This window comes from Mytilus galloprovincialis, chromosome 3, assembly GCF_965363235.1.
Source record: "Mytilus galloprovincialis chromosome 3, xbMytGall1.hap1.1, whole genome shotgun sequence".
In the NCBI taxonomy this organism is placed as follows: domain Eukaryota; kingdom Metazoa; phylum Mollusca; class Bivalvia; order Mytilida; family Mytilidae; genus Mytilus; species Mytilus galloprovincialis.
The window spans coordinates 99,664,250-99,677,681 of NC_134840.1; the positions used below are offsets into that span (position 1 = coordinate 99,664,250).

The 13,432-nt window shown below is 32.3% G+C and overlaps 1 protein-coding gene across 1 annotated transcript in view; it reads left to right on the forward strand.

The window, feature by feature from the left end:
* Positions 1–13,432, forward strand: part of LOC143069520 (uncharacterized) — a 384,816-nt gene that overhangs the window by 350,206 nt on the left and 21,178 nt on the right. The window contains exons 5-6 of the mRNA XM_076244199.1: positions 8,494–8,585; positions 10,914–11,009. Of these exons, the coding sequence (XP_076100314.1) occupies positions 8,494–8,585; positions 10,914–11,009 (188 nt within the window). The remainder of the gene's footprint in view (positions 1–8,493; positions 8,586–10,913; positions 11,010–13,432) is intronic.

The following is a 13,432-nucleotide window of genomic DNA, read 5'->3' on the forward strand; positions in this document are numbered from 1 at the left end:
TGCTTTATGGTCGGGTTGTTGTCGCTTGGAATTTGTATGAACTTTTCATGTTGATAGACATAAACCAAAATTTTAAACATCACCAAAAAGTAAACAGAAGTTTAAAATATTTATATAACTAAGAAGTGTATAAAGTTTAATGCCGTTATAATACTTCGTTTTTGAGATATGGCGCGACATGTTAAAAAAACCCACATTCCTGTTTCACTTGCATTTTCTGTAACTCAAAAAGATTTAATTTGATTTTCACTAAAAGGTTTGCAGATCGTTTGACCATTATAAGAAATAACTATGTTAAATTTTAAGAAAATAAGATAAGCTGTCCTGAAGTTACGGTGCGACATGTTTATGCTGGACAGACGGATAGATAGACGGACAGACGGACGGACCGAATGACTGATAGATGGAGGAACGGACGGATGGAAGGACGGACGGACAGACAGACGGGTGTATACAATAATACGTCCTGTCAAAATTGGGACGGGCGTGTAAAAACGCAAAGAAATGAAAAAAAAACTCGTAATTAAAGGTCAATACGTTTTATTAGGATATCGGCCAAGTCGATTTATTTGTATATTTGTCTGCCTTATCATTTTTGCTATATAACTTTTATATATATTTGAAAAAAATGTATAGAAATCGATAAAAAGAACTTGATATTCGGCATTTATTATAATAAGCATAATTCAACTCACATAATCCGATTTCCCGGGTGTCCCTGTTTTCTCATTTCTTAAAATATTTTAATTCGGTATACACTTTATAAGATAAGTGGCAAATCTAGATGACGTATAGGTTGCACGCCCCGACCCCACCTTTGGTTGCCAAAACTATATTGATTCCTGTATTTAACGATTTTGTAAAGCAAAAAATAATCAAAATATTGTTCGACTCGGTACGCTCGGCGGTATGTAAAAGTTGTTCGAATTACGTCCACTTTGAAATAAACTGAATCCGTCTGTCCGTATATATTGTCAAAATATATTGACCAACGTCAGTGTACGATCATCATAACACAACGGCGACAGTACAGACTCGTTTTTTTTAGTAATGTTAACAAAATAATTATTATTGAATTTTTTCGATGACCTGAGACTATAATACTAATTTGTACATAGCAGTATAGTTACAATAAGGGATAAAAAAAAAATATTTTAATGCATGGTAGTTGTAATCCTACATTCATTTTCTATGTCGATTATGCATGCATATACAGTTGTCTTATTATCAACGTTTATCCTTAAGAAGATTTATTTTTAACGATTGTAGAAAAGATTACATACATAGAATGATTAGATTACTTATAAAGGTGTCCATCCTTTTGTGCGAGAAAATCACATATCAATTGTGTGTTTTACGGAAGCCGATAAGGGCCATTCAAAAAAAAATAATTATATCGTAATTACGACATAGCATGTCGTAATTTCGACATAACATGTCGTTATTACGACATCGCTATGTCGTAATTTCGACATAACATGTCGTTATAACGACATCGCTATGTCGTAATTTCGACATATCATGACGTAATAACGACATCACTATGTCGTTAAAACGACATAGCTATGTCGTAATAACGACATCGCTATATATAAAAGAATATGTATTGATTGCCAAGAGACTAAATGACACAGAAATTAACAACTATAGGTCATCATAATGCCCCCAATAATTAGAAAAGCCCCACATAGTCAGCTATAAAAGAGGGAGGAAAGATACCAGAGGGAGAGCCCCCGAAATGCTGTGTGGCAGACAGTGCTATTAAATAATTATTAGCTCCCTTGGTAAAACTCCAAATTTCATATTTAATGTATTTCATTGTTAAATAATTTACATGAAGCTTAATAAGTACATATTTGTTAATTGCAAAGACTTTGCTATTTGAATTCATTGGTTAAAGATATTTATTTATATTGTAAAGTTTAATATTTGCATCGTCGCAAAATCTTTGGTTACCTTCTTTGAATAGATTCAGTGAGAAACTTATATATTTTATAGATCCCCTGTAATTATACCGACTGTGTATGTCAGGTCCAACATTCACTCAAATTGTACAATGTAATATTAGGAAAAATGTGAATATATCTGGTATTATAATTCCAAATACCACTGATGAAGCTCTTATTTTTCAGCACGCAGATGACACTACTTCAACTGTATCTGACAAAAGTTCTATTGATGAAATTTTTAAAGTTTTTGAAATGTATGAAGCCAGTTCAGGCGCCAAAATAAATAGACAAAAATCAGAGATATTGCCAATTGGCAAAGGTAGAATAGCTGATAATGAAAAAAACAAATATAATTTGCAAGTTTGCGAAAACTATATTTTATTGTTAGGAGTGTATGTTGGCAAAGACAAAACTGTTTGTGATCATTTAAATTGGAGTGGCAAAGTTAGTAAAATTAAGTCCTTATTGAATATGTGGATGCAGAGGCAATTGACAATACAGGGTAGAGTGAATGTTATTTCCTCATTATTTATGTCAAGATTATGTTAAAAATATTCATAGGAGAAATGTTTCTCGCTCTATAAAAATTAATGTCATTTTCAAAGATAAATTGTCAGAATTTTCTATGTGTTCGACAAAAGAATTGTATTTATTACTTACTAGTAAACTATGTCAGCATCCTATTTGCTATAAAAAGTGGACGGAAGTTTTTGAGATTGAAGAGAATGATCTTTGTAAAGTATGGAAAAACGTTAATTTTTATTGGAAACCATCTATATGGATCTAGATTTCAAAATAGCACATTATTGTATTTTCACAAATTCTAAACTTATGACTATGAAACTTATAAATTACAATGTATGTGATGTATGTGAAAAGGAAGTAGAAAATGTCACTCATTTATTTCTATTATGTTCTGAATTAGTAGAATTTCATCTGTTTATGCAACAAAAGTTGTCAGTTTTATTTGATAATGTTGATTCTGACAAAATTGATAATTTAGTGTATGAAGAGGTATTTATGTTTGGTTTATTTGGATCTATCAAAGGCGTAAATGTAAGTTTTGTCAATTTCATGTTATCTGTAGCAAGATATTGTATCTTCAGAAGAAGGAATTTACTTAAAAATTTAAACAGTAATGTTGATCTTATTAGACTATTTAAATACACTGTAAAACATTATATAACTTACCTGTATGAATATTTGTGTGATGCAAGATGTATGAGAAATGTTTTTGAGAAACACTTTTTAAAGAATAATATTCTGGTACAAGAAACCGAAGGTGTCATAACATTTAATTTCTAATTATTGTGCTGATTATATATGTGATTATACTTAAAAACATTGCCTTGTGATATTTTTGTGTAATATGTAATATATCTGTTGTATATATATATGTTGAAGAATTGAATAAAGATAAAAAAAACATTCACTCCTACCAAGGCAAGTCAAGCTATTCATCTCCCTACAAATAAGTGCAAACTGCAAGGCTTTTTGTAATAAGGTTGAATTGAAGTATTGATTGCTCTATTTCTACTTTCAAACGTTGGGCACGATGTACAACGCCTAGGATTTAAAACAGAATCTTCGAAATTTCATCCACAAAACAAAATAAAAATAAAAATGTTAGAAAACACGAAACAATATTGTAACAAATTCAGTATATGTTTTAAATTAAGTTTTTACAGCTCTTGATCATATACTAAGTAATATGTAGTTTATTTGAGGATTAAAATAAGAAAGCTATGTGAAAAAAACGGATGTCCAACGTTACATTTATGAAAAACTGTTTTAACTCTTATGTATAGTGATCCTATTTCTTATTCTCTGATCTTCTTGATTCTTGGCAGGAACAACGACATGTGTTGGTTCTCTGTGCCGTTAAAGCCGTTATTTTGCCAAATTTCATTTGACTCGGTGGCTGCATATTAAGCTGGAATAAGAAAAATGTCCAACGACGTTTTTCATTAACTCAAAGACTGAAAGTGAATTTTATAAGTAGATATAGCAGAAAATGAATAAAAAGAGTAAGACAATAATAATATCTAACAAAAGTACAAATATTTGCCTCATGTGAGTTCAGATATTGCTGATTTAATAAAATCTTCTCTACACAGTCGTTTTTCAAACGGTAACCATTTTGTCCAAGTTGATATTTCATTTTTCAAAGCAGTTAACGCGTATTTTTTATAATTGATAAAAACAAAAGTTAGATACACGAAGAGTAAAAAATGCCAAGATTCTTTTCTTATTACCTACATATTTGGGTCTTAAAGGAATAAAATGCTTCCACACATTACAAAACGGTAGCCAGTTTGTCCAAACGTCTGAAAACGTCTAAAATCCTAAAGACGCTAATTTCCGACGTTACATGTGCTAAAGTTTCAATTAAATGTTCATGATAATTAAAACAAATCGTGTTATGAAATTTGGAAAAAGAGGTTGATGATTGCTGCCGAAAAAAAGAATAGTGCATGTTGCTATAGACTCCGCCCGGGGACATAGGTTCGACACAGGTTAAATTTTGCAATTTTTATTAATCGTTTATAGCTTTAAAAAATTTATTTAAAAGAATTGGGAAATGGGGAAAACATCCCATTACATGAACTTCGTCCAACTTTTGCAAAGACAAATTGGAGACACCAAGATTGTCCTCTAAATGTAAAATGCGAATTGAAATTTATGTTACGGAGGTACTCCGAAATAGATCATTTAAAGTCGTCACTTCAGTAAGGTGCAATCACCAATATTAAAAGACTTAATACCAGTTCACGGAATGTTTTACTTCGCGATTTGTCCTGCTATATAACGGTCGTGATGAAAATAATTCCTGTACTAACGAAGCTGGAACTTTTCGTCAATATAAACTTGTGCATGAAATGGAGGTAATTGAAAGACGAATCCCAAACAGCAACGAAAACCGTTTCATCGAATTAATAAAAACCCGGGATTATATTTGCCGTTTTCGCGGACGATCCAGGAGTAGATTACTATATTTTAGAATGTATATCAGAAGTTAAACGCTATAGATGACTTGGGAAATAATTCTCAAGTCAAGGTTCAAGTAATTGAAGGGGTGTATTTCGACAACTTATGTGCCAGGGAAAATACAATTCTATTCAAATTTAACCAAGGGTAAAAATGTTCGATTTACTTGCAGAGTGTCAGATATATTTGTATTGGTTGAATTAAGATATAGAAATTTTACAATGACAGATGATATGCACCTTGAAAGTTAAACATCCTATGATAAAACAAAAATATGGAAAACCGTATACATGTACTTCCGTCCCATCTTTCCTTCCTACATTACTTGCGACGGTACTGCATTTTTAGTTGAAATAACTTAAAGGGTAAACATTATTAAATCGATTTCCACAACTCGAGGTAATTTTTGATAAAATGACATCACAAAACGACCAGAACCAGAATCAACCAACAATATAAAAAACCGAATAAAACTTGCAAAAATTACGAAGTCAAAAACCCTTTTCGACGCCGCATGTTAAAGTGTAACGTCGTGTTGTAGGAATGTCGTGCCCAACGTTTGAAAGTAGAAATAGAGCTCTCAATACATCGATTCACCCTTATTACAAGAAGCCATGTAGTTTGCGCTTATATAAAGAGAGATGGAATGCTTGGCATGCAATGTCAGTCCTCATATATTTCCACGTCTTATTTGTTTATTTCAAACTTGTCTGGCTGTACAGCCCATACACGGCAGACAACTTAAACGGGATTTAAAAAATATATAAGTTTCTCACTGAAGGTATCCAAAGAAGGTAACCAAAGATTTTGCGACGATGCAAATATTAAACTTTACAATATAAATAAAAAATCTTTAACCAATGAATTCAAATAGCAAAAGCTATGCAATTAACAAATATATACTTATTAAGCTTCATGTAAATTACTTAACAATGAAATACATTAAATATGAAATTTGGAGTTTTACCAAGGGAGCTAATAATTAATTAATAACACTGTCTGCCACACAGCATTTCGGGGACTCTCCCTTTGGTATCTTTCCTCCCTCTTTTATAGCTGACTAATCGGGTGCTTTTCTAATTATTGGGGGCATTATGATGACCTATAGTTGTTAATTTCTGTGTCATTTAGTCTCTTGGCAATCATAATACATATTCTTTTATATATAGCGATGTCGTTATTACGACATGATATGTCGAAATTACGACATAGCGATGTCGTTATAACGACATGTTATGTCGAAATTACGATATAGCGATGTCGTAATAACGACATGTTATGTCGAAATTACGACATGCTATGTCGTAATTACGACATAAATTTTTTTTTTTTTGAATGGCCCTTATCGGCTTCCGTAGTGTTTCGATTTTTACTGAAGACCGTAAACTTTAATTTCAAGTTTAAACATGTTCAACATATTTTCCCATAACTCATATAGAAAACGCATATTTAGAGAGCTTTAATCTTAATATGCTGTTAAAAAATTTCGGAATGCAAAGTAAATTAAAATATTTGTGTTCTGTAAGAGTAGGAATTCAAGTTTTTGCTTATTATTTATTTGAATATGAGACTCATATAAATAATAAGCCGTTGTCCGGTGAACGAACTTGTTTTCCAACTACCCACAAAACTCTTTTTGAACGCTGAAGTTAAATAATCAATTATAATGTAATGCGATTATGATTTTTTTTATTTGACCAAACCGGGTTATGCATTTTGAAATCTATGACGAAACCGGGTTGTATACATTGACGAAACCGGCCAGTTCCATTTTGACATGACCCATTTCTTTCGTTCCATACACAGAGATACAATTATGGAGATGCTCATAATAACTAAATTTGCAATCTCCGTGTCAATATCTATCTTCCCGTACCTTTCTTTCCGTACAATGTGAACAATTTAACGAGAAATTAAACAATTTCGAGGCAAGGTTCACTCAATTCGTCATTTGGACATGCATTTTGACTTATTTCTCCGTTAATATAAGAGTCTTGTAGAAAATATTGTATCTCACAATAGAAAATAGTTGTATATGTATATATATTCTTCGATATCATAAAAAAAATAAAAAAATAAGGAGAAACCTACCTTTCTTTTGTCTATTGGTGTTCCGTCATTGTGCCGGATATTAGATACCATCGAGTCCGAGCAAATTTTGCCGATGTGGTTTAGACACAGTGACCTACCTTTCTCAAGATCTCGACCCCAAATAAAAATTAGAGTTGTCTCCCTTTCCGGTTCGGGCGACCAATGTTTGGAATATCCGCGATAAAAAGTTTTCGGCAAAGTTTAAGAACAATTTTAGTTAAAATATGAAAGATTATTATATTCAGGACATAAACTAAGGAAGTGAATTAAAACACTTAGACAGATTAAGCTTTGGTTTAAGAAAAACTTTTAGGTTTGGGTTACCACCGAGGTTGACGTTAATAAACCTTCAATTTATCATTATTAGTGATCTTAGAACAGAAACCCTATATATATACATGAGATAAAATTAAATAATACATTAAATAAATAAACGTTTGTAGAAAAAACGAAATAAAAAGAACATAATATAAAAAAAAATATGTAAAAAAGATTTCCTGTTCTGCAATTTTCATAAGACATAAAACAGCGATGTCATTACAACGGCTATTTTGTTTCCTCCTCTACAGCTGCATTATATGTAATTGTCCTGATAAATCGTAGAAATCCAGTATTATTTATACACAAGTTGTTGGATAAGACTAAGGGCACTTATTCAAGGAAGATCAAGGCAAGCCACCAATTCCAGCTTTAAACTTTTCTGTCGTACGGCTCCTATAAGACAGTGTAATGTTGGTTTTTTTTTAATTGTACCGCGGGGAAAATATGACGTGGTAACTCCCTACGGATTCGTAGGAGGTTAGTAAATTTCATAGACGTCAAGTCTACTGTTAATGGTGACGTCATTTATTGATGTTGTTGTATTTCATTGTGTTTTGGGTTTTATTTTTCTTCTAAAAAACGTGACAGGAAAAGTCCCGTGTGCGATAAATTCGTTATACGGTTCAGTACTTCTGCCTCACCCCCTATGGATTTTACTTACCCTCTAAGGATCTGCAGGGGTTCAGTCAGCGAACCATATAACTCATAATATCGTTCCTTTACACAGTGAGTGATGATTCGTTTGTTGTTTTTATTTAGGATCAAGTAAGTTTCGGATTAAACATTAGACGTTATAACTTATAATATGCTGTATCTCTTATTGCAATACTGATATCGTTTACTTATATGTCTATTAAGGGAATCGTCAAGCTATATCTTCAACCTTAAATGGTACCTGGTCAGTTGTACGGCTCCCATAAGAAAGTGTAATGCTTCATTATGGTCGTTTCTTTACAATGTTTCATCTGATTTGTCGTTTTTCTAACGGGTCGCGTCAGTTTCGGATAAAACATGACGTCATGAATCTGAACCTCATGTTTTACTTTGATAAGAACATGTCTTCTTTTACTTTTAATTTACAAAGCAGAAGAAGAAGAGTGTTATTTAAGAATGAACGACTTAGCCGTTTGAAACTTTATTTCAGGTTGCCAAGAAGGCTGGTATAATTGGCTTGGGGGAGGCGCCTGTTACTATATTTCTGCCTTTGATGATACGAAAACCCAGAGTGAGGCTACTGTAAGTGGGTTTATGTACTAAATATGCAAATAACATGATTAAAGGGATCGTTAGAATAAAAAAAAAAAAACAACAAAACAAGAAGATGTGGTATGACTGACATCGAGACAACTCTCCACAAGAGACTAAATGACCAAAAAAATTAACACTACTAGGTGACCGTAGTGACTATAGATACGGTCATTGTGAGGCTTGCTTAATGTAAATTAATTTTTCAAAGAATCTTCTTTTGAAAAGCATGTCAAGTAATATTTGTAAAATTGCATCAAATCTGATTTCAATAGATTTATGTCGTTTTTACCAATTGATACTATCAACATCCATGCATGTAATTAATAATTATATTTAAACAATTATATATTAGTGTGTGGGGGGGGGGGGGGGGGGGGGCGGTAAATCTGAGACAAGTGCCTGTGATTTTCTACTTTAAAATATAATAATTTTCATTCAAGATAGCTAACAGAACATTGCCTCGAAGAAATGAAACATAACAATAGGAACAGATAAATTATAATCCCTTTTGTTTTTGTAACAAGGTTCTGTTAAACGGATACTATGTAATGTGGTATTTGAAAGGATTATTAAGTCATTATTAGCATTGCGATCAAATATTTTTGCTTATCTAAAAGACAGTGAGTATGTACATGATTATTTCAACATCGTGATGCATTTAATAAACTAAAACACATTCTAAACCCCACCCCTGTACTTGTTTGTCATATTGGAGTCTTCATTAAGCAGTCTTTACATCTGAGGGGATCAGACTCATTCCAGACAAGTTTATAATTGTTTTTTTTTACAAAAAAATGTTAATTGAACTCTTTTCTTAAATATGTTCTATGATATTGCATTGTACAGTATTTAATTGTATTGCTTGTTCGCATTGCTTTGACCCTTTATATGGGTGTAATTTTGCAATAAAGATTATTTTTATAAATTAAGATGGATAATTTGTATAATTATATACTTTAAAAGATCTAGATAATGTATATAACTTTTAGATTAGACATATATTTGTAATCTCGATCTGTCTACAGAAAATACATTACTACGAAGCAACATAAATTTGCATCCAGATCATTGATATCAAGTGGCCTTATACTATTTTGTCCCCAAATAGCAATTTAAAATAAGTCCAAGTGACGTAAATTTCAGCATCTATTGTCCGACGTAGGCTTTAACTATTAGCAAAACCAATACAGTATCATAAGTCAGCAGACAGCTATAAAACGCTCAATCATGACAACACATATTCAATTCAAACGAAAAAAAAAGAAAGAAAGAACAAGACAATTATTTCAAGAGATTACAAAAAATGAAATAGAGCAATTTATGTCAAAAATTTTCTAATGACAATGAATGAGTCGTTGACATTTTACATGTCTTAAGCCCAAAGAGGCCAACAAAACAGATTAGTTCGAAACTTGTCAAAATCTTCTGAATACTTGTTCTAAAAAAGAAGATGTGGTATGATTGCCAATGAGACAACTCTCAAATAGAGACCTGGCAAATGACACAGAAACTAACAACTATATAGGTCACCGTACGGCCTTCAACAATGCACAAAACCCGTACATCATAGTCAGCTATAAAAGGCTCCAAAATCACAAATGTAAAACAATTCATACGAGAAATCTAATGGCCTAATTAGTGTACAAAAAGAAAATGAACGAAAATAAAGCATATTTAGCCTTAGACAACATACACCATCGCATGATTCTACATCCTAAATATTTAGGCCGGATATCTTATTTGTGGGAAGTAAAAAAGGATGCATATCTTTTTGTTTACTGCAAGCATTGTAATGTATGTTTCAAGTATTGACACCAACTAGAAATTCATCATTACATTGAATCATTGAGGTGAACAATTATTGATACCGGTAGTGTATTTTGGTCTGTTACATGTATTTTGACACTTTTTTCTATCTTGTCTCTGTTTTAACTATAATACTTTTAATTGTGAAAAAAAACTCTAAATTAAATACTGATTGACATGTGTGCTAAAAATAAAGCCCTTTAGGTACTTATCGAAACACTTTAGTATACATATTTCTTGTCTATGTATGATTTTGTTGTACATTATATCATGTCACGGATAAAATTAGACTTGGTATGATTTGACATTGTACAGTACCATTAATGTCATTTTATAAATTCATGTTTACTAGCTACTAAAAAGAAATTAAAAAAAATATCAAAATGGCACTGCATGATTGCTAATTTCTGCAAGTTACATTTATTTTAGTTGACATTTTTCAAAATAATATCTCGAGCCAAAATCGTTTGAGTCATATGAACGTAATCACGTTGTATTTTTTCCTTACAGGAAGCATGCAAAAACTTAGGAGCAGAGTTGTTATATGCTGACATGCATCCTGAGTGGGAACTTCGTATTGCGTCAAGTATTGCAAAACAAAGCAAAGTACGTATAACAAGACACGTACACCATTTTTGTAAATTAAGGTTAAAACAACTGTTACATTTCTCTAATTCTTCGTCAATTTATCCCTTTATACACCCATTGTATAAAAAAATTTAATCAACGTGTGGTTCGTTTGATCTGAGTTCTTCATTGGTTAAAATCCGATTATGACGTTGAATTTTCTTGCTTTCCTCTGAATTTCCTATTGTGACGGCATAAAAAAGGCGACCATGCCTGATGACGTCACATAGAAAGAACACATCTTTTTGCAGATTATTCGAAAAGAAGGAATAAGTTTGCTGCATATTGTTTGAAAATCATTAGAGAAACCGATTCTACCTTCAAATCTCGTGTAATACGATATTTATCCACTCTCGACAGTTAAATTTTAAATATTTAAAACGCTCGGCGAGCCTCGCGTTGTCTCGAGTGGATAAATATCGTAATTTTCACACTCGATGCAGTGGTAGAATCTATATATATCATATATGTATATCAGACAGTTTAAATTGGTTGCAAGAACAATGCAATTTATGTTTTAACAAAACACAGAGGAACAACAATCTCGGAAGGGGAGAGGGGGGAGCACTTTATGTTTACAAGGTGATAGGACGTGCCGCTTGAATAGGTAACATTTTCCAGCTTGAAAATATGTGAATAGGTGGGGGAAAATATCACAAATATATAACTATGTCAATTAAGTTCTAATATATACTGTCAAATCGTACTTTCTTGTTTTACCTGTTAATTTGATACTTTTTGTGATGGTTTTTTGTTATGTTAATACTTGTTCAGGGTTATATCTAGTCTATATACCAGCTTTGATGGGTGTTTGGTGTTACTGTAATTTTTCACTTATTCCTGCTGTGAACATCAAGATTGTTTGTTTTGTGAAGATGTTTCCTTTCTCCATTTGAACTGTACACCTGGCAACAAGATTGATTTCATTTGCCTGTGTTTAATGTAATTGCAAATGGTGGATAATTTTGTTCAAGTTTTTCTGAAATTGTTTAACGCTCCGCAGCGGTATGGTCCTGTTACTTTGGTTATTCATTATACCTTGTTTTGTTAGTTTTGTGTTTGCATTGTGTCATGGATCGGATTTGTTTGTTCGACGTATGCTCGCTCGTGTTGATGTGTCTTTTGATTGAGTTAGGCCATTTAAATTGATGTTTTATGGTGTGTCTATCTATGTTGTGGTGTTGCACTGTTTTTTTTTCAGATGGGGTTGGGGATGGTGCCAATAGGCCCAGTGTGGTTGTTTGCGCCTGTCCTGGGTTTTCCCGTGTGAAAGGTTTTACACTGTCTGGTAATTTTTGGGACCATTTATAGCTTACTGTTCGGTGTGAGCCAAGGCTCCGTGTTGAAGACCGTACTTTGACATATAATGGTTTACTTTTATAAAGTTTGACTTGGATGGAGAGTTGTCTCATTGGCACTCATACCACATCTTCTTATATCTATTGAATATTAAAAGCCCTGTCATTTTTTATAGCCAAAAGTCACGCCTTTAAAGGGGCACTAGCTAAGATATATATAAAATATAAACAAGTATATTAATTTGTTTTGTTCAATCATTAATGAAAGTGAAATAATGAAGTAATAATCAGCTTTTTAGCAGCCAGTATTGCACGTTCATTCTTGTCAAACTAAGCTAAGACCGGGACACACCACACGACACCCTACCAATAAGGGAAAAGGTTACATTTGCCTACCCTAAATTATATAAAAGGACGAGGCAACATAACTCCAGCAACATCCCCTTCAATTAAGTGTTGAAATGTCCCCTCCCCTATACTCACCCCAAGACAACAATATGATCAAACATACTTGTTTATTCCGATTTCATGTTATTTCTGATAGCATTCATTACAACATTCAATGGCAATCTGTACCAATATCTAAATGTCGAAATAACATGCAATCAACGGTCCTCAATCCATATCACAAAACATCGTGTACACAACATGATGCTCATAAAAATAAAAACTTGTATGGTTTCGGTGAAACTTAGTACCTCGCCTACTTTTGCTGTTAGTCCCAGGCTAAACAAAAAGGGAAAACATTATTGAAAATTTTCCTCTAGATACTATCTTTTGATTGTAAGAAGCATCTATCAAAGTTTGGTAAAAATCCATAATGGTTTATGAATCTAAGAAATGTTTTAAAAACTTTAACAGTCTGTTAAATTTTAACAAAAGTTCCTACTAGATACTAGCTTTTGATCATAAACAAGTTTCTGTCCAAGTTTGGTACAAATACAGAATAGTTTTAAAAAGTTATTAATTTTTTTAAAACTTTAACCACAGAGTGCATGTCAAATGTTAACTGGCAGAAAAACTAACATGACTAAGTCCATTTAGAAGGAAAATACAAATAAACAGGATTTGTTTTGGAACTATTTTGTAAAAATAGATTATTAA